Source organism: Chanodichthys erythropterus, chromosome 19 (assembly GCF_024489055.1).
Source record: "Chanodichthys erythropterus isolate Z2021 chromosome 19, ASM2448905v1, whole genome shotgun sequence".
NCBI classification, from domain to species: Eukaryota; Metazoa; Chordata; class Actinopteri; order Cypriniformes; family Xenocyprididae; genus Chanodichthys; species Chanodichthys erythropterus.
Genome location: NC_090239.1, coordinates 3,226,363 through 3,249,473, shown reverse-complemented (window position 1 = coordinate 3,249,473; position 23,111 = coordinate 3,226,363). Strand labels below are relative to the sequence as shown.

The 23,111-nt window shown below is 36.3% G+C and overlaps 3 protein-coding genes across 3 annotated transcripts; 1 reads left to right on the top strand and 2 right to left on the bottom strand.

Moving 5' to 3' along the window:
* Positions 1-103: 103 nt before the first annotated feature.
* bccip (BRCA2 and CDKN1A interacting protein) lies at positions 104-4,337 on the bottom strand. Its single transcript, XM_067369746.1, has 7 exons — positions 4,176-4,337; positions 3,982-4,056; positions 3,762-3,842; positions 3,190-3,279; positions 2,873-3,060; positions 395-560; positions 104-277 (listed from the first exon to the last, which is right to left on the bottom strand). The coding sequence occupies exons 1-7, from the start codon at positions 4,305-4,307 to the stop codon at positions 107-109; spliced, it is 903 nt and encodes a 300-aa protein (XP_067225847.1). The 5' UTR covers positions 4,308-4,337; the 3' UTR covers positions 104-106.
* A 640-nt stretch (positions 4,338-4,977) lies between these two features.
* wbp2 (WW domain binding protein 2) lies at positions 4,978-16,503 on the top strand. The gene is made up of 8 exons (XM_067369551.1): positions 4,978-5,121; positions 6,643-6,751; positions 7,007-7,142; positions 8,716-8,808; positions 8,921-9,067; positions 9,154-9,258; positions 9,386-9,462; positions 12,706-16,503. The coding sequence occupies exons 1-8, from the start codon at positions 5,063-5,065 to the stop codon at positions 12,751-12,753; spliced, it is 774 nt and encodes a 257-aa protein (XP_067225652.1). The 5' UTR covers positions 4,978-5,062; the 3' UTR covers positions 12,754-16,503.
* A 41-nt stretch (positions 16,504-16,544) lies between these two features.
* trim65 (tripartite motif containing 65) lies at positions 16,545-23,083 on the bottom strand. The gene is made up of 7 exons (XM_067369550.1): positions 22,972-23,083; positions 21,935-22,360; positions 21,533-21,628; positions 19,589-19,819; positions 18,637-18,805; positions 17,537-17,626; positions 16,545-17,445 (listed from the first exon to the last, which is right to left on the bottom strand). The coding sequence occupies exons 2-7, from the start codon at positions 22,346-22,348 to the stop codon at positions 16,901-16,903; spliced, it is 1,545 nt and encodes a 514-aa protein (XP_067225651.1). The 5' UTR covers positions 22,349-22,360; positions 22,972-23,083; the 3' UTR covers positions 16,545-16,900.
* Between the last annotated feature and the right edge of the window lie 28 nt (positions 23,084-23,111).

Genomic DNA, 23,111 nt, shown 5'->3' with positions numbered 1-23,111 from the left:
TTTATTACAACATTGAAAGCTCAAGACCTGGGACGTTTAACATCTCGTCGAAACGTTTTTTCTGAACAATGTTTAAAAATAAACCACAAGAAGAGCAGAGTTCAGTTCACACGCTCAGATATTCAGTCATTTTAGCAATGATTGTTCCCATCCTATCCATCGGGATCACCATCACGGTGCGGAACGGTTTCATCGGCACGTCGTCATACGACCACTTTCCTGTCGCACAAGAATCAGCCTCTTCCTGAACGGAGTAGCTGAACTTCAGCGTGGCTTGCTGTGGAAAAAAAAGAAACTGTTTAAGGTTGAGCCAAGACTATATTAAATGTTTTCTGAAGAATTCACAATAAAACCAAGAATGCGTATTAATAAAGCAAACATCAATTATGACTACCTCATAGAAGAACTCCTCCTCGTCGTTCACAAACCGGAGCTCTTCTTTGGGTTGAGCTTGACCAGATATGCTCTTCTTGGCTGGTTTACAGGTTTTACTGATCATCAGGCAGAACTGGCATTTACCGCTGGGTTTATTGGTCCTCTGTGCTTCGGCCATTTCCTTCCTGTAAAACCAAACAGCATTATTGTCAATATGACTTCTCAAATCAGATCCACCTCCAACTAGATCTGTCAAGTAGATCTTAAATGTTCTAGCAACACGAGATCTGAATAATTTCACCGTATATCCTTGGACACATTGGTCACAGTTCACTTCAATATTTCCAGATGTATACAGGGATTTTGGGAATGTAATTTGGCTTATCTACTTTTGACCCACATAAGGGACACTGTTACATAAGATCCTTATAAAGCCACGTGATGGCATTAGTGCCGCCCGCTGTTGACTCGCAGTCAATAACATCAGCCTGACACGACATGAGTGTCATGAAAGTAGCAGTTGAGTAACAGTGACGGATTTTCGTGCATCTAGTAGGATGACAGAAAAAGTGTGGATGGTGATTAAAGTGCCACTAATGCTATTTTAAAAGGTATCTAATCTTGTTTTGGAGTCTCCTGCAATAGATGTACATGCATCCAAGGTAAAAAAACACTTTAATTTTCTCATAATATACATTGCAGCATCAGCTTTTTTCCCCTCAGTGCCTGAAACATTTTGATTGAAGATCTGGTCTTTCTAAACCCCTCCTTTCCAAGAGCCTGTGAGCCTGTGATTGGTCAGATAGCCCAGCTGTGATTGGTCGACCACTTACAGTGCATGTCGGAAACCAAACGCTCATTACCATATCTGAATTTCAGCTCTTCCTCAGCACTTGATACACAGTGATACGAACAGTAATGATGGCGACGATTTTACCGCATGAATCTCATCCTTTGGAAGCGAAAGTGGATTTTCTTTGGCAGCAGAAAACAGTGTCTTCCTAACATGAACAACACAAACCAATCTCTTCCAGTCTCAGCTATGACATGGGTTGCAAAAGGGAGGAAAGTTTCCGGTAAATTTACGGAAACTTTCCACAGGAACTTAACCTGGGGAATTTTTTGAAATATTCCAATTTGGAAACTTAACGGGAATTTATGGGAATTAATTGGAAATTTTGGGGAATTTATATGAATTTATAATATTTCTATAAAATGTATCATATACAAACACAAATATAAACTATTTTTTGGTCATAACATGAAATAACAGATTTCTTTTTCACATTCATTTCTAATTTAGTAAATATGTAAAATAAATATATTTTTATTACAGCAATTGTTATGTGTTATTTATTTCAGTGTCACATAATCCTTTAGAAATCATTCTAATATGCTGATTTGATATTCAGTTATTATCAATGTTGGAAACAGTTGTGCTGCTGAATATCTTTTTGGAACCTGTGATATTTTTTTCATGATTCACTGATTAATAAAAGTTCAAAAGAACAGCATTTATTCAAAATAGAAATCTGTTCTAACAATATCACTTTAATATCACTTTTTATCAATTTCACACATCCTTGCTGAATAAAAGTATTAATTTCTTAAAAAAAAAAAATGACTGACCCCAAAATTTTGAAGGGTAGTGTATATTGTTACAGAAGATTTATATTTTAATAAATGCTGTTCTTTAAATTTTTATTCCTCAAAGAATCCTGAAAAAAAGTATCACAGGTTATAAAAAAATATTACTGTTTCCAACATTGATAATTGAGTATCAAATTAACATATTAGAATGACTTTTGAAGGATCATGTGACACTGAAGACTGGAGTAATGATGCTGAAAATTCAGCTTTGATCACAGAAATAAATTATATTTTAATGTATATTCATATTTTTTTCAACTACATTTAATTACCCTGTTATAGGCTAACCTGCAATTTTGCAAATTCCATTTATTCCCATTAATTCCCTTGTAAAGTTTCCAGCTTTGAAAATTCCCGGAATTTTGCAACCGTAGCTATAACTACAGTGTTTGAGGGCGGGGCAAAGTAGATGTTGTTCTCCGGCAGCCAATGAAGACCATAGGCTGGCATTATGCGAATTCGTAACACACCTACATAGGTTTGTGCAGGAAGACTGGAATTATATGCATGTTTCAGGCAGTTCAGAATCGCTTCCGTCTGTCAGTAACTCCATTTATCTGCACTTTTCAGACCTTTTACATTCACAAACAGCCAATATTACACACTACATGAATGGTAATATCCGAAAAAAAAGTATAAAATGATACCTGCTTGGTGACATTTTGATATATAAAATATAATTTGTTAGACTGATTAAGCACATCACATTTTTTTATAACAATATTTTTCCTCTCGATCACCTTTTTACCATTTTTTAACACTATTTCATGCTGTATTTGTAACACACATCTGCATTATTTTCAGATTCACACACTCCCTCTGCTGGTCAGATCTACTGAACACTTACTGGAGTTGTTTGTGCATTGGTAGGGCGATCTGTGGCGGGACGTTAACGAATCTCTCGCTCAGCAGCAGCCCGACTGAGTGTCCGCTTCCCGACAGAAGCTGCTCAAACCTCTCCTGAACATCTGGGGAGCTGGAATTCACACACTGCTCCATAATCATGTCCTTCAGCTTCTCCAGACACTCCACACCCTGTTCAACACACACACAAGACAAACTGCCATAAGACAGGAACACAAACAGCTTTGATAATGCAGGATCATTCCAGATCCCCAAATTAATTATTCATGTTAGCATTATTAGTGTTAATGAATCTCTCACCTGTCTCTCTGTGAGGTTCACCATGCTGATGAATCCAAACACCTCATCCGGGTCGCCCTCGTCATCACTGTCCTCCGGTACCTCAGCTTGCTGGAGCAAAACACACCGAAAATGTTCAAAAACATGATAATATGATCATTAAGGATAATAAGGACACATCCACTATTCATCCAGATGTTCATCAATACATTTAATGAATATTATAAGTATTATTATGGTTATTGCATCTGAAGGGAGGGATTTTCTTGGCATCTTGGACCCCCAAATATGATCATCCGACATGATCAGCAATATATATTAATGTATAAAGACCCCGTTTATACTGTAAAAACATTATATTATGAATATGCAAATATACAATTAGTATATTACATTTTTTACTACTCACTATAGCACTGTACTGTTGTACTACTTTTTAATATTTTTCTCTTTAAAAATAGCTTCCTGATTACAATGAATGCCCATAAAATTACTGTAAATCTGTTAATGAAATATACAGTAGTTAACAGTAAAGTTAAAAATGAATTTGTGTAAATAACAAGAAATTCTACTATTATTTAAATGAGTCTCACCCTGATGACGCTGCCAATGTGATTCTGCTGGATGATGATGTCAGTGAGATCAGAGGTGTTCACGTGAGACTTCAGGAACAGCTGGAAAAACAAAAACATGCATATATGTGTATAATGTATACATATCCATAGCCATTTTTAATCTCTGTCTACGTTCAAACTGTGCAATGTAAATGATATCTATAAATTCAGTGCAATACAAACACAGATGTCTCTGTACCTGTTGCAGAAGAGTTTTAATGCCATGAAAGTCGTTGTCTGATATCGTGTGTGCTTCAAAGTCCACGATAACCTCCTAAACACAAATCAAAATGCATATTTTCCTCTGAAAACAGCGTGTTTAAACGCATAGCCAGTCTGGCCTGCTCATCACGATATTTATTGGCTGCAATAACAGTTAAAATGGCTACTTACCTCGTTTATTTCTTCTTCTGAATTTTCACTGCCCTCGTCCCCAGAGTCTTCGAGACCCTCATCCGAGCTTTCATTGCTATCTTGGGGGATTTGACCCGTTTCAATAGCTCGCCGCTTCGCAGATGAAGCCATGCTGCTCCACTACAGCACGCAGGAAACAGACACGAGTCCACGCAGAGTGACGTTTTGTGTTATCCACATGTTAGGAAACTAAGGAGTCTTATCGGCCATCTTGGCTCACAGTAAACGTACGGGCGTATGTATAATACCCCCCTGCACAAGATCCACAATGGCGTCTGTTTCAGAACACTATCTTGGGAAGCAGAAGATACTATATTTTACAGAGGGGTGCTGCGTGAGAATCATTTATTATTTATTTTAAAAAAAGCAATGACGCTGAATCAAGTTTTAAATAAATATATTTGGCCTATATAGACATATGAATATTGTCCCGATGATTTACGTCGTTTTACCTCAGCACTGGGTTTGTGTCATTTACAAAATAAACCTTAGTGATGATGATTGTTTTCTTATAAGTTTAATTATTTTGGTATTTAACGAGTGTATTTCATAAAAAAATAGAATAAATATTTGAGGGATTAATATATTTTATATATTAATACTTACATTCTAATTATTATATATAGCCCTATTACAATTCTTATCTATCTATCTAGGCAAGCAGTATTAAAAGATTACAAAATTATCGTTGTTTGATTAAGTTAAACCAAACTGTTTATTTGAGAAGGTTCGGGAAACGTCTAAAACCAGAGCCGTGATGTCACCGGGGGCGTGTCTTAGGGCGGAAGTGCAGGTGGATCATTGAGCTGCGCTCGTAGAATCAATGTTGAGTGTTAATTTTACTCAATAACAGACAGACATCAAACATGGCCCTCAACAGCAATCACTCTGAATCAGGAGGTGTTATCATCAACAACAGCGAAAGGTACAATCAAACTCAGTGATTATTGTTGCGTTATTATTTATCTGGTTTGTTGTATTTCACGGATTTGTCCAAAACGACCGTATTGAATTAAATATTGTATGTTATGTGTTTTTGTACTCATAATAATATGAATAGTACAGTGTCATGTGTTGGATAACCGTTAGATCACACCCATTCTGTTCAGTTTGTAATAGATTGTCTGGGGTTTGTGTATTTATTTTATGCAACATTATGTTTACACAGTAAAAATGTAATCCATATTCAGTCAGATAAATTGCTATCTTTTAAAAACAGAGATCTTGCGCAGCTTTCGAAAATCCTACTATGGCGAAGCTTGAGTCTATGAATATTAATTTAGTCATGCTCAAGTTGCTTGGAAACCTTCCTGTTGCGTTCAGTGACGTTCGCTTGCCTTTCAGCCAATCACAGATAGGCGTACAGGTCGAATGCTACGTTACGTAATTAATATTAATGAGCTAAACCCTCGCCGTAGTAGGATTAGTATTTCTGCTGTGTGTAGTCTCGGTAGTTCAACAATAATCTTCTTAACCTTCTTCTAAAAGAAATGACATGTTCTTACACTAGCTTGATCTTATTACACAACTGATAAAGACCTCAGGAATGACATCATATCTCTTACATATCAATAAACATATTATACAAGTATCCAAATATAGTTGATACCGTCTGATACGGTCTTTTAATTAAGCTTTTAATTTATTTGTTATTTTATTTATTTATTTGCATTTCTTCTACATTGTTATTTCTTCATTACTCCTAAAATAAATGTCTTAATTTCTCTTAAGATTGCTGACCTCAGGAATGACATCACATCTCTAACATCAATAAAAATACTATATAAGTACCCAAACATACTAGATCCCATCTTTTTCCCAGCTTTTCATTTTTTTTTTTTTTTAAATTTCGTCTACATTACCTTATTTCTTCATTACTCTTAAAATAAATGTATCCATTACTCTTAAATAAATCTTAAACTGTTTCCTAAATCATTTCCACTCTAATAATTGACTAATATTATTATTTTAATTAAAAAAAAAGATTTATATTTTTAATATGTAATATTAAATATACATGTAATATTTAAAATGTATTTTTTATATATCTGTATATATTATTATTTCTAATTAATTATTTTAACACTAGTATTTGATGCTGGTATTCTTGAAAACTATAAACAAAAGTCAAGGACAAGCAATTTGGATTTAATTAAAACCTTAAATCATACTGTAGCAGAGCCACTGAATGTGGTTAAAAACAACTTTTTATTCTTTGATCCTTACACTGAGAAAAAAAAAAATAGGTGTATAGATTTACTTTAAAACAACTGATTAAATTTCACAAATAATTACAAAGAAAAGCCAAGCAACACACTGAATTAAACGTGAAATGGTAAAGACTGAAAAATCCTTTTTTACAGTGTATCGGCGATGACAAAGCTTGCTTTGATTATGTTGGCACAGAAAGCGCTGACTGTATTAAACAGAGTATGTTTTCCTACAGTGTCTTGATGTCATATGAGAATGTGGAGCTGGTGTTCAGTGACACAGAACGCTTGCCAGAACCCTTCAGAAAAAGCAAGAAGGGAAGCGTCTACCTGACTCCTTACAGGGTAGGTGATGCAAGAAAAAGAGTTTAGAGACCATCATGTTGTTTTTTAATAATGATAAGGACCGAGCAATTAATGTTATATTTTTTAATACGGTAAACCCCAAACCTGAACAATCCATTATGGAGTAGATTGGCCTTTACTGTCTTCTGATTGGCTGTAGGATGCATCTGATATTTAGTCTCAATGGTTTGTAAATAACCTCAGTTCTCCACACTATGTTGACTATTTTAACTGCTCATGTGTTTGGGTCTTTAGATGATCTTCGTGACTAAAGGGAAGGACCCGCTGCAGTCTTTCATGATGCCCTTTTATCTTATAAAGGGCTGTGAGGTGAAACAGCCAGTACTTGGTGCAAACTACATCAAAGGCACAATCAGCGCCGAGCCTGGAGGTAAGAACACCGAACCTAAGTATAATACTGCTGCTGTGAGGACAGAGTGAGCAAAGAGGGAATAAAAAGTCTAAAACTGAAAACTATAAATAAATACGCCAATGCCGACAGTCACCAGATTCTTAGATCTTCTAATTCTGATTCAGCATGTTTAATCGAAGAAAACAAGCTCCGACAGACAGCCATAGAGGTAACAGTGTGCAGTGTGAATTGTCCTTTAAACTTCAAAAAAAGAGTATCTCTGCATCAATAAAACATTATTCTTTGCATTTGTGTAGTTTCATTCTTTTATTATACCTTGCACAATATATAAATATTATATAAGGGTAATTTCTGGTTCAGTTTTGGTGACGCTGGCATAATACTGGCCCAGTTAGCTGTTTTTTGGAGCTTCTGGTCTGGTTCTGGGCTAAAGGTGGTGGCAGCTTGGCTCTTGTCTGCTTGACATCTGGGGATTACAGCGCTGTTGTGAGCCAGTTATGGCTGATTTCTTGGGACATTGTGAAGTTAAGGGCGAGTTTTGGTTTGCTTCCTGCATTGATCTGGTTGACTTTCGGCAAACGGTACTTGGGCCAAACTTAGGCTGTAATTCCACATGGTATGTGGGCCAAAATCTCTTCCAAAGCTCAGCCAGATCTGGCCCAAAATCAATTTGGTTCAGATCTGAATCAAGACTCTTCTTGAGTTTTCATTTGGATAATCTGACCCTTGAAAGAAAGTATATGAAGAGTCCTGGTCTTCCAGGTTCAGCTGAATACCATAAACAAAAATCAACAGGCTAAACACTTAAACAAGGAACTTTTGACTGGTTTAAAAATACCGTAGCAAAAACATCTAGCGTAACAAATATACATTTCAAGCATTATTAAAGACAAGTAAACATTCAGCAATTAAAAAAAGAACAAATAAACAAATTAGTAATTGCACAAATAAATACATAATAAATGATTGAAATAAAGTGATTTAAGATTTTCAGGTATTCAGGTACAGAAACTAATCAAATGTAAAATATCACTGCATTTTATTTGTAATGTATATTTTATTCATAGAGTTACAAAAGTTATTCAGTCAAGATCAGTGAGTGAATTTTCTCTTTATTTAATGTTATTATAGAGACGACAGCAGGAATATTAGGCTGCTGTCACTTTAATAGCTGCACGGATCCAATATACTGTTACATATGCGTTTTCTTTGTCAACTGTTCACGTTTAATTATTTAAGGCATAACCGACTGTGTTTACGAGGATATTTTGAAATTTTTTTGTGTGTATTTGTCTGTTTAAGTGTAAAAAGAGGTGGAAGAGTGAGCAGAGTTCAGTAACGGTATGAGAGGCAGATTTCTTTGCGCATGTCTTTTTTGGATGCACAGCGCTGGAATGGTTTAAAATCACATTAAAATCGGTGTGTTTTGGATTTGTGTGCAGCACAGGGTCTTCTTGCGCTTGAATGGTTTAAAATCATATTAAAATGCACACAAAGGAATCTAAAAGAGGATTTGAAATGCATGTGTCTTATCGAATCCAATGCAATCTCGATATCCAACCCTAAAAGTGTGTTTCCATCACTGTTCCAGGTGGCTGGGAAGGTTCTGCAACCTTCAAGTTGATCTTTACTGCTGGAGGAGCAATTGAGTTTGGACAGTACATGCTACAGGTGGCAGCACAGGGTACGTTTGTTTTGGACATTTTAACAGTTTTAAAAAGACACTTGTTTTACCATCAAACAGTTGATTTGATGTGGAAGCATTACCTTCAGTCTCTCTCTCTCATTCATTTCAGCATCCAGAGGGCAACCAGTGACTGGAAATTTCGGCTGTCCTTACATGGCGAACGGGGCGTACGCCTATCCTCCACCTCCTCCTGCTAACGGCATGTATTCCGGACCTCCTCCTCCTGGATATGTCTATCCTGGACCTCCGCCTCCAGGTAATAACATATCTATTCATGCAGATACACTGCTAAATAGTGCTGAGCAAACTTTAAACTATCTGCTCATCATTTGGGTTCTGTAGGTGGGTCCTGGTTTGATGGACCAGCAGCCTACATGCCACCTCCCCCATATACAGCTCCAATGGACCAAGCTCCTCTCGACCCAGACCTGCCCAGAACCCCTGCAGGTATGAGCCAGAACTGTAACTGTACTGTTGAAGATGTCACTACTGTTTTACTGATTAACTCTGACAGACTTCTTGTTCATTTATTCATAATTAATTTCCATTAAAATGGCTGTATTTATTGTTCTAGCGGAAGCAAAAGCAGCCGAAGCTGCAGCGAGTTCCACGCCGACTACTTTTACTCCGATGCGGGTCTACCTGCCAGAGGTGAGTTCACTAACCTGTTAACAGTTCATATGCAACCAAGTTAAATGTGTTAAAGTCCATATATGACAAGGTCTGACCTCTTAACTAAGTCTATCCTGTTAACAAAGTCCACATATAACCAGGTCCAACCTGTTAACTCACCTTTTAATAAAGTTCACATGTAACCAACCAAGTTAAATGTGTTAAAGTCCTTATATAACTTGGTCCAACCAATCAACCAAATCTATCCTGTTAACAAAGTCCATATATAACCAGGTTTAGCCTGTTAACCAACCTGTTAATAAAGTTCATATGCAACCAAGTTAAATGTGTTAAAGTCCATAAATAACTAGGCTCAACCAGTATACCAAGTCTATCCTGTTAACAAAGGTCATATATAACCAGGTTCAATCGTTTAACCAAGTTCATATATAATAAAGTTCATATGTAAGCAAGTTAAATATGTTTAAAGTTCATATATAACTAGGTTCAATCTGTTAACCAAGTCTATCCTGTTACCAGGTCATATATAACCAGGTTCAACCTGTTCATGTATAATAAAGTTCAAATGTAACCAAGTTAAATGCATTAAAGTTCATATGTAACCAAGTTAAATGCGTCAAAGTTAATATGTAACCAAGTTAAATGCGTCAAAGTTAATATGTAACCAAGTTAAATGCGTCAAAGTTAATATGTAACCAAGTTAAATACGTCAAAGTTAATATGTAACCAAGTTAAATGCGTCAAAGTTAATATGTAACCAAGTTAAATACGTCAAAGTTCATACGTAACAAAGTTAAATGCGTCAAAGTTCATATGTAACCAAGTTAAATGCGTCAGAGATCATACGTTACCAAGTTAAATGTTAAATGCATTAAAGTTCATACGTAACCAAGTTAAATGCGTCAGAGATGATACTTATCCAAGTTAAATGCATTAAAGTTCATATGTAACCAAGTTAAATGCATTAATGTTCATATGTAACCGAGTTAAATGCGTTAAAGTTCATATGTAACCAAGTTAAATGCGCCAGAGATCATACGTTACCAAGTTAAATGTTAAATGTTAAATGCATTAAAGTTCATATGTAACCAAGTTAAATGCGTCAGAGATCAAACTTAACCAAGTTAAATGCATTAAAGTGCATATGTAACCAAGTTAAATGCATTAAAGTGCATATGTAACCAAGTTAAATGCATTAAAGTGCATATGTAACCAAGTTAAATGCATTAAAGTGCATATGTAACCAAGTTAAATGCATTAAAGTGCATATGTAACCAAGTTAAATGCATTAAAGTGCATATGTAACCAAGTTAAATGCATTAAAGTGCATATGTAACCAAGTTAAATGCATTAAAGTTCATATGTAACCAAGTTAAATGCGTCAGAGATCATACTTAACCAAGTTAAATGCATTAAAGTGCACATGTAACCAAGTTAAATGCGTCAGAGATCATACTTAACCAAGTTAAATGCATTAAAGTGCATATGTAACCAAGTTAAATGCGTTAAAGTTCATATGTAACCAAGTTAAATGCATTAAAGTTCATATGTAACCAAGTTAAATGCGTCAGAGATCATATGTTACCAAGTTAAATGTTAAATGCATTAAAGTTCATACGTAACCAAGTTAAATGCGTCAGAGATCATACTTAACCAAGTTAAATGTGTCAGAGATCATACTTAACCAAGTTAAATGCGTCAGAGATCATACGTAACCAAGTTAAATGCGTCAGAGATCATACTTAACCAAGTTAAATGCGTCAGAGATCATACTTAACCAAGTTAAATGCATTAAAGTGCATATGTAACCAAGGTAAATGCGTTAAAGTTCATATGTAACCAAGTTAAATGCATTAAAGTTCATATGTAACCAAGTTAAATGCATTAAAGTTCATATGTAACCAAGTTAAATGCATTAAAGTTCATATGTAACCAAGTTAAATGCATTAAAGTTCATATGTAACCAAGTTAAATGCGTCAGAGATCATACTTAACCAAGTTAAATGCATTAAAGTGCACATGTAACCAAGTTAAATGCGTCAGAGATCATACTTAACCAAGTTAAATGCATTAAAGTGCATATGTAACCAAGTTAAATGCGTTAAAGTTCATATGTAACCAAGTTAAATGCATTAAAGTTCATATGTAACCAAGTTAAATGCGTCAGAGATCATATGTTACCAAGTTAAATGTTAAATGCATTAAAGTTCATACGTAACCAAGTTAAATGCGTCAGAGATCATACTTAACCAAGTTAAATGTGTCAGAGATCATACTTAACCAAGTTAAATGCGTCAGAGATCATACGTAACCAAGTTAAATGCGTCAGAGATCATACTTAACCAAGTTAAATGCGTCAGAGATCATACTTAACCAAGTTAAATGCATTAAAGTTCATATGTAACCAAGTTAAATGCATTAAAGTTCATATGTAACCAAGTTAAATGCATTAAAGTTCATATGTAACCAAGTTAAATGCATTAAAGTTCATATGTAACCAAGTTAAATGCATTAAAGTTCATATGTAACCAAGTTAAATGCGTCAGAGATCATACTTAACCAAGTTAAATGCGTCAGAGATCATACTTAACCAAGTTAAATGCATTAAAGTTCATATGTAACCAAGTTAAATGCATTAAAGTTCATATGTAACCAAGTTAAATGCGTCAGAGATCATACTTAACCAAGTTAAATGCGTCAGAGATCATACTTAACCAAGTTAAATGCATTAAAGTTCATATGTAACCAAGTTAAATGCGTCAAAGTTCATATGTAACTAGGATCAATCTGTTAACCAAGTCTACCCTCTTAACAGGTCATATATAACCAGGTACAACCTGTTAATAAAGTTCATATGTTACCAAGTTAAATGTGTTAAGTCCATATATAACCAGGTCCAACCAATTTACAAAGTTTATCCTGTTAACAAAGTCCACATATAACCAGGTTCAACCTGTTAATCAAGTTCATATGTAACCAAGTTAAATGTGTAAACGTTTATATATGACCTAATCCAACCAATTTATCTGGTCTATTCCATTAACAGTCCATATATAATCAGCTTCAAACTGTTAACAAAGGCCATACATAACCAGGTCCAACCAAGGTCATATGTACCCAAGTTAAACATGTCAAAAGTCCATATGTGGTATAACCAGATTCAACCTGTTACTCCAGTCCATAGTGTAGATCTGCATCAAAGCAACACAAATATTATCTTGGGTAATAATTTGAGAATACCGTTTTGTTTTTATTCTGAAGGACAAACCTCCACCCTACTCCCCACCCGATGACAAGAAGAACCAGTAGACGTGTCTGCAGCGAGCGCACATCCTCTCCTTTCTCTCCGTACCCTTCATTTCATCCTCTCACCGTCTCCCGCCACAGTTAACGCCCACTTGAACAGACTCCCCGTGAAGCTGCACGCAGTGACTGGGGGCTCCAGTAGGGGGTGGAATGCTCTGCATTAATCTGACCTGGCCTATGTAGAGGGACGAGAGAGACACAACTTTAATGAATTCATAACTGGTGAATGAGAGGGACCTACTGTTAAGATTTCCAGCCGTAAAGAAAATCCGACAGTAAATGATTGAGCTTTTCTAAATTTATTTATGACTGATTTTGTATAGATTGATAGAATGAGAATGATTAAAGTATTTTGCTAGTTGCACAAGAGTTCAGGACAAGGCCCAAAAACACTTGGGCGTTCACATTAACATCGCTTTCTGTCATCGTTCATGCCCGGCTGATGCATCCAACTATATTAGATGCGAGATCACATGAGCTTCACTGGTTGTTGCTGCTCACTTGTTAAACAAATACTCAAGCAGTCGTCTCAAATGCCTTTATAAATGAAACACTTCCGGTCACTGCAAATCAATGTGAACGCCCCTCTACTGCGCATTCTGTCAAATGCATCGCTTGACTAAAACTTTTATCGTGCCGCGACTGCGAGTTCCATTTTGGATTCTTTTGGAATCATTTACTGACCATAGTGTGTCTAAAATCACCTTCACAAACACTACATGTTGTTCACTGCACCGTATACTCTGATGAAGCTCGTTTCAGACCGTGTTTTCTGCAGCAGTGTGTACTTGTCTTGGCGTCTCTCTGTAGCATGCAGCAGTTTGACTTAAGATGCACTTTAACCCTTCATGCACCTTCAGTCTCCTGGACAGCGTTTATTGATTCATCTTTTCCCTAATTTATTTAATTATACAATTAACGCATGGTCTTGACTGTATTGTTATTTGAAGTGTATTTTATTAAAGTAAACATGTATACAAGTGGAACGATGCATTTCATTTGAGAATCTTTTATGGATGTCTTCTTGTGCTCATTATTCACGTACATAATGTCCAGGGTTTCAAAAGCACACAAAGTTCACATTAATCGGTAAAAGATCAACCTGTGAACAGCAGGACCAGACGATACAGAATGACTTCATTATTCCCAAAAGATGTGCTTTTCCAGTTTTCCCTTCACTCATGCAGCTCAGATGGCTTGTGCAAAGTAAATCACTTTCAGTCTCTCAATATTAAGCACGACTCTACCTTCTACTTGTTAGTGCATAAAGTCAGCTCAGACCTCAAGTACGCTTTAACAGGAAAGAGTTCATTTAATTATGATCCCATAATGCACACTGTGCTCAAGCATTCAAAGGCTCCTTATAGAATGGCTATGTTCAGAATAGCAATACAGTATACAACAGAGCACACTGAAAAAGATACTGCATCCCATAATGCAATGTGCTCAACCTGTTATTTAAAAAGTGGTGAACCGGAAACAACAGCCGCCATCAACTTTGTTTTTAATATGTCCTTCCTGACTCATTTGATTGAACTAATTGGAACAAATTAGATTAAAAATGCAAAGTAACCTTGTGGGGTAACTTGCAAAATTAAATGAGTAACAAGCCAAGCAGCATTACTGTTGCATAACAAATAATAGTGTTTAGTATTTAGCACAAATACTGTGCAGTATGCAAGTATTCTATTCTGAACACAGCCAATGGCGATGAAAATAAAGCTGCCATCACGTGCTATCGGAAATTTGATAATTCCCACTTCTGAAGTCGTGATTATGAGCTCATCGTATTCAGGTTTCGAAATGGGAGGACGTTCTGTGAAACTTTTACCAAGGAAACTCGTATTTAGGATAATTCCGAAAGCACGTGAAGGCAGCATTAGACTTTATTGGTGCGTTCAAGTAATCCAGGGAAGATCGTATTTTCGAGGTGGGGAGTCGTGTTTACGACGACAGGCGCGTTCAAGACAAGTCACTTTCGACGGAAATGGCCATGTACCTTCTCTTAATTAATTACACAAAAATAAAGCACTTCTAATTCTAGAAAATAAAAAAACAAAGAATGTGCATCGGGTGTGTTTTGCTTTTAATTTATGAAGCCATTGTAAACTTTATTTACATATTATATTGTTATCTTATAATCCAAAATAACAAATTTATTCAATAATTTCTAGTGATGGGCAATTTTTTAAAACACCGCTTCATGAAGCTTTGAAATTTACAAATCTTTTGTTTCGAAAACGGAGCGTGTATCAAACTGCTAAAGTCACTTGATTTTAAATGAGGCTTCGTTATGGCATAAGTGTTTAGAAATTTCAATGGTTCAACACTGGGGGCGTGACTTTGGCAGTTTGATACACGCTCCCAACCACTGATTAGAAACAAGATCCGTAAAGCTTCGAAGCTTCATGAAACAGTGTTTTGAAATAGCCCATCACTAGATATAAAGTCGTTTTTTGTTTTTTTGGTGCACAAAAAGTATTCTCGTCACTTCATAACAATAAGGTTGAACCACTGTAGTCACATGAACGGTTTTAAATATGTCTTTAGCTTTCTGGGCATTGAAAGTGTTAATTATCTTGCTGTCAATGGAGGCCTCACTGAGCCATCGGATTTTATCAAAACTACCTTAATTTGTGTTCTGAAGATGAACTAAGGCCCTACGGGTGTGGAACGACATGAGGATGAGTAATTAATGACAGAATTTTTATTTTTTGGTGAACTAACACTTTAAAGAAAATCCTTAACTTCCCACTCGTATTTACGACATTGTGGTGCCGTTCTTGTGCGTGCAGCTCGTAAATACGATCTTTCCGACATGAACGCACCATATGACTAGACTATCAGAGTATAAAATTTAATTTCATAATTTAAGATGTCAGTATCTTAAGTGTTAAGAGATAATGACTGAAAGATGGACACATCATTAGCATAACATAATTAAACTGCAAAAATAAACAAAATTCTACTAAAACTGATACAGTAGAAATACGTACAAATACAAAAATCACTATTACGAGAATCCCTACACAAAAACTGAACATGGAAATGAACACAACACAGATGTTTGTCCTCTGCGACTGCAGGTGAATAGATCTAATTCTCAATATTTAAAAACTAAAAAATATGAATCATATACTAGAGCCGGTACAGCAGATAGCCTAACAATTTTGATGTCTCTTGAACACAACATAAACACAAAGTGCACATCTGGCCCTCAAATGCAAACTCTTAAACACTTCTTAAAAGTTCCATAATTTGGCCGCAAGTAACAATATGGCAGAAACACACTTTACGAAGTACGTGAACACAGATGTCAACAGATTTACAGTAATACTGTGAAATATCGTTACAATTTAAAAGAGCTGTATTCTATTGTAATATACTTTCAATTGTAATTTATTCCTGTGATCAAAGCTGAATTTTCAGCATCATTATTCCAGTCTACAGAGTCACATGATCCTTCATAAATCATTCTAATACGCAGAGTATGAAATATATGCAAACAGAAAACAGTTATTTTAAATTGTAAGATTTCACACTAGTAGTGTTTGGTGTTTTTGATTAAATAGATGCAGCAAATGCCATTCCAAAACACTAAAAAATATTGATTATTCTAAACATCTGGCCGGTGTTATATATTGTGCAGTATGCATATGTATTGTTATAATATATATGTATACATAATGCACATGCTTCTGGACTATGAGGAATATATGTATGTGTTTACATACATATATCTATATATATGTATGTGTTTACATACATATATATATATATATATATATACATATATATATATATATATATATATATATATATATATATAAATATATATACATATATTTATATAATACTGTCATTGATTATTTCAGGAAATATCGTAACTTATGACTGACACATCAAGCCTGTGTAGCTGAAAGCATCTGCATTCATGTACTTAGGTGAAGTATAATTCTCCACAATTTAACCAGAGCTTTTACAGCACCATCCCAGAGTAAATCCTGAGCTCATCAAATCTCACCACAGCTCAAAAACACGAGGAGTGAATGATGGAGAAGAAAGGCAACACGTATCAGGTCCAGCTACAGCAGGGATGCATCTATTTCCTCGGGACCATCCTGTTGAGGACAAATCAGCGTACAAATGTTCAGGCTCGCGGTTCACAGAGCGTAACAGTGACGCCCTCCCCAATCCAGCAGGCAGGGAGCAGGGCTTGTGAAAACGCGCAGTGGAAGGCGTGCAGCCGGACCTGTCCCTCGCCGTAGTAGGTCAGCGTACCGGCCTCGTAGTCCAGAAGCATGCCGATGCGCAGCGGCTGCGCGTTCAACTGCAGCTGGGCCGCGACGGACTCCTTGCATCCGGCATGCCACGCGCTCAGCTGCCGCTCGTCCAGCTGGAGGCTCCACGACAGCTCGTTCATCCCCACCATGCAGCGTTTGCCCTTCTCTTTGCGCGGGATGTTTGGGTACGTCACACCCACGTAGGCCCACGGTTTGGACACCTCCAGCTCCCAGTAATGCTGCCCGCGAGTGAAGCTCTGAAAACACAACACCTGCCAGGTGTGGTCGAAGCGGGACTCGTCAGCCGGGACGGGGCGGGGCCCAGAGGTCATATGCTCCGCCCTCCTGTTGCTCTGGGAAAGGCGTAAGTGAGCGTTGGCTGTACGAGGGTCAAAGGTCAAGTTGCAGCGGTCTGGGTGAAGAGAAGAATTGCAATATATGAGACTGAGAATTAAACTTTTTGCGCTCTGTACTAACATACGCATGAGATGATATGAGCATACATGCGTTTAGCCCCTCCCTCTCAGCTGGATATGATGGAGTTGCAGGACTGGGAACGACAGCCAAAACTGGCCTCTTATCTTGAGGAGAACCTACGAGAAAGACAAAGAAAAAGTAATGCTGATGATTTAGAAAAAAACAATAATAAAACTAATAGTATGTTAAAGGTGCCCTAGAATTAAAAATTTAATTTACCTTGGCATAGTTAAATAACAAGAGTTCAGTACATGGAAATGACATACAGTGAGTCTCAAACTCCATTGTTTCCTCCTACTTGTGTAAATCTCATTTGTTTAAAAGACCTCAGAAGAACAGGCGAATCTCAACATAACACCGACTGTTACGTAACAGTCGGGATCATTAATATGTACGCCCCCAATATTTGCATATGCCAGCCCATGTTCAAGGCATTAGACAAGGGCAGTCAGTATTAACGTCTGGATCTGTGCACAGCTGAATCATCAGACTAGGTAAGCAAGCAAGAACAATAGCGAAAAATGGCAGATGGAGCGATAATAACTGACATGATCCATGATATCATGCTATTTTTAGTGATATTTGTAAATTGTCTTTCTTAATGTTTCGTTAGCATGTTGCTAATGTACTGTTAAATGTGGTTAAAGTTACCATCGTTTCTTACTGTATTCATGGAGACAAGACTGTCGTTATTTTCATTTTTTAAACACTTGCAGTCTGTATAATTCATAAACACAACTTCATTCTTTATAAATCTCTCCAACAGTGTGTAATGTTAGCTTTAGCCATGGAGCACAGCCTCAAACTCATTCAGAATCAAATGTTAACATCCAAATAAATACCATACTTACGCGATTAGACGAATAATTTGTAAAGATCCATTTTGAGGGTTATATTAGCTGTGTGAACTTTGTCGCGAGCTCCAGGGGCGGAGAGCATGGGAATTTAAAGGGGCTGCAGCCTGAATCGACGCATATTTAATGATGCCCCAAAATAGGCAGTTAAAAAAATGAATAAAAAAAAAAATCTGTGGGGTATTTTGAGCTGAAATTTCACAGACACATTCAGGGACACCTTAGACTTATATTACATCTTTTAAAAAGACGTTCTACGGCACCTGACTCACTTTCTTTATCCTGTCCTCCGGACACCTGTATGGCTCTTTCCAGATCCTCACACACCAGCTTAGACACTCGGGACAGGACGTCCGTGGCAGGGGTCAGCTTCTCCTGTACGCTTACATGCACATCCACCGGAACGTCACTGAAGCGTGGGACCTCTATGAACCTGGAGTCCTGCATGAGCACACAAACAGGGGCTCCATAAGCACACATGCAACGTTAGACCTATTCACATCTGTCAAAACCATTAACAATGGTAACACTTTAGTTTAGGATCCAATTCTCACTATTAACTAGTTGCTTATTAGTATGCATATTACTAGAATATTAGCTATTCATTAGTACTGATAAAACACATATTAATGCCTTATTCTGCACGACCATATTCTACATCCCATAATTCTACCCAATACCTAAACTTAACAACTACCTTAGTAACTATTAATAAGCAGTAATTAGGAGTTTATTGAGGCAAAAGTCATAGTTAATAGTTAGTTAATAGTGAGAATTGGACCCTAAACAAAATGTGACCCAATAAATAATACAAGAATAATATATATTATAATTTATTTATATATATATATATATATATATATATATATATATATATATATATATATATATATATATATATATATATATATATATATATAATATTAATAAGCAATATTATTGTAAAACAAGTCTTAAAATAACTTTAAATAGATAAATAATAAATATTAATATTTTCCACAACCAAATGACCTTAGTATCATCAATAGAAAAGCAAATGGGGCAATTTATAATTTTTCTAAAATTTAATTATTTGTTATTATTGTATTATTTTATTTTGTGAGTCCCATCTCTCAAATAAAATAAAATAAAATAAAATAAAATAAAATAAAATAAAATAAAATAAAATAAAATAAAATAAAATAAAATAAAATAAAATAAAATAAAATAAGCATTTGCTGTAACCTTGATGAGCTGGCATGGCGGGAGGGAACACATGCTGCTTATCTCCTCCTGCAGAGATACAAGCTGGATCGTTCTCTCCTCCAGCGCAGCCAGCCTCTCTTCAGCCTGCAATACTGTCACTTCCTGCTGCTGATCCAGAAACAGCTGTGTCACTTCCTGCTTCTCTACCAACACCTTTATCAGCTGTGAGAACTTGGTATTCACCCACTGAGATGTCTGCTGTAGTGAAACCTGATTGAGTAGAGGGAGAACAACATGCCATGAGCGTGCATCCTTCATCTATGTTTGTTCTCTTATATATATTACATTTTCTCAGTCGCTTTGGCACATTTCTTAAATCAGAACTGAAATTTTCAAAACTACTTGTTCAACCTTCACATCATCTAGTCACTTTTGCACACCATAAAAGCAGTTTCTCATTCTTTTGAACAAAATGCAAATGCTTTAGTACATTCATGCAACTGATTATGTACAATTGTCTGCCATTTCCTACATTATCAATTGCTAATGTCATGTTGCTCAAAATGTATTATTTGATTCTCTGTCTTACCCCTCAAAATATCTAGGCATTAGTTCATCGCATAAGTCATTAAATGCAAAATGGTTGCATAGTTATCATAATGTGTCAAGTATATTATCTATACATTTCTATTAGACTTTTGTAAATGTGTCCTGAATTGATGAATTTTGTAGGTGAATCTTGAATTTCACTAATGTATTCAGGGGAATGTAAAGCATTAGATCAACCAATGACACAAGCAGTTCTCTAAAGCAGCACAAAGATGCATGTCATCAGTCTTCAACTGGAAAGCATATATAGACCGATCACAACACAAGAGTTACAATTTCTGATAATGGAAGAACAACATGGAAACAAACAGAGTCAACAGCTGGGAAGAAGAAGAGGAAGAATGTGTGGTTGAAGGGTATAGGGAGGCAAAACAGAGGAAGAGGCAAATGACTTAGGCACGTTTCTGATTAAATAAGGGCCACGATTGTGAACTACGTTCTCAGTTATGACCTTACACTGGGTTATGTGGGTCTAAAGGTGCAGCCAAACGTTGGGAGAACAACCTTTTCCTCAATCATTCAAGCATTTCGTAGACAAAACCATAGCCATAGTTTACATTTGAAAATGCTGACAGTGTGCGCTGTTATACTGACAACATGGCTAAGCATTTTGACTATCTTGTTCGAGAACAATGACACAAGGACTTTCTGATGGCACTGATATGTTCATTGACATAAATACGTGCATTTTGGGAGATGAACTAAGGTATTTGAGCTTGAGGCTTTTGCAGGTAATCCATTTTCGAGAAATGAACATTCTGTTCTGCAAATTATAAGGATGATTCGATAAATGTGCCAAAGCAACTGAGAAAAACTGTAATGCATGTACATTTTTGAAATCAAAAAATTAATTTAATCATGCCAAACAGTACCAAGTCTTGCATGTCCTTGCATGTGTTTAAAATGCAAAACTGTGAATAAGATTTGAGAGTTGTGGCAGAATGTGAGATTTTTGTCAAATATTGACTTTAATTTAGTGCATACGTTGTATAAACTACTTTTTTACGTTGCTTTTTAGTTCTTATTTGAGATGTCTACTACATTTAATATTATATTAATATGTATTACTTTTATGTATTATGCATTATATATAGCATGATCATTCAAGTTAGTTCATGTCTGGTCCATAAGATTACATTAACAGTTACAACTTTTGGTTTTAATAAAGTATTAGTAGTTGTTAAAATTAATTTTAACTGAGATTAAGTCCTTAGAAGTATTTTTCATTGTTAGTTCATGTTAACTAATGTAGTTAATCTTAACAACAAATGCAACCTAATTTTCAATTGTCACCATCATTTGGTTTTGGGATGATATGAGAATGAGAACAGTTTTATTTTTGGATAAAGTCGTGGATGGTAGAAGTTGCCTTGCCTTTGCTTTTTCCATGTTTTCCATGAGCTCCAGACGGTTTCTCTCAGTGGCTTCCTGGAGTTTCTTGATTTCCGCACTCTTTCTCTTTAATCCAGCCTGCATACCAAAAGAAAAATGTCAAAAATATTCATGTTATCTGATATATAAGGTTCAAACACTTTGAGATTAAATCTCACAAAACCTGAATATCAAAATATCACACTCTAAAATTAAAGAAAGAAATAAAAAGCATAGTTTGAATAAAGAAAATATAGCATGGTGACATTCCCATTATTAGCATTTATTAGTGAAAATTAAGCATTATTTTCACCCCCAATTTTCATTATTGTAATGCAAAAAATGATGATATACTATTTAAATTATACAGTATTTATACATCATGGTAGTGCATGTTTGTTGTACCTCTCTATTATTCCGTTCATCTTCCACCAAAATCGTATCATGCCCCTTACACTCGATCACAATGCACTCATAGCAAACACACATGCCGTCGTTCCTGCAGTAAAGGACCAGAGGCTTCTGGTGTCGCTCACAGATCTGCTCCGGCTCCGTGTGGACGAAGGCTCCCGTGCACACATCTCTCTTAGCCGGACCGTGTGTGGCGGCCACCTCCGTTAACACTGACAGAGACACGTTGCGATTCAGCTGAGGCCTCGTTTCGAAGGTTTTGTTGCAAACGGGGCAGTGGAAGTCTTTGTCCTTGGCCTCCCAGAATTTGGAGATGCAGACCTTGCAGAAGGTGTGACCGCACGGGATGGTCACAGGGAACTTAAACGAATCCAAGCAGATTGTGCACTGCATGTGATCCTCCATCATAAACCTGGAAACCTGAAAGTATAAAATAAATTAAGAAAAAATGTTAAGGGCTGCAGAGAAACACTATTGGCTCATGTTGTCACTGTCACTGGAGACAGACAAAGATGGATGGATGGATGGATGGATGGATGGATGGATGGATGGATGGATGGATGGATGGATGGATGGATGGATGGATGGATGGATGGATGGATGGATGGATGGATGGATGGATAGATAGATAGATAGATAGATAGATAGACAGACAGACAGACAGACAGACAGACAGACAGACAGACAGACAGACAGACAGACAGATAGATAGATAGATAGATAGATAGATAGATAGATAGATAGATAGATAGACTGATAGATAGACAAACTGATAGATAGATAGACAGACAGATGATGAAAGAATTTAAGCATCTATATCAGTGTTTATATTGAAGTTCAACTACTATATATGATGTATAACTGAATAAAATACATTTGACTCATGAATTATTGTCATTACTCATTCTTAGGTGAATTGATGTGCTGGAAACAATAACAAACTTCAGCTGACCCTACATCACCACTAAACAACATCTATTATTAAAGCAGAGGATTTATTTATCGACAGACTCCTCTTTCATATAACTCACAGGTTTGTTTACTCATCAGATGTGTAGAAACGTAAAATCCCGATTCCTGCGCGCTCTGGATGTCTCACGGGCGAATCTCGTCGCTTTCCATATGAAGGAGCGCACAGACGCGATGACGTGTACGCACGTTGCGTCACGGT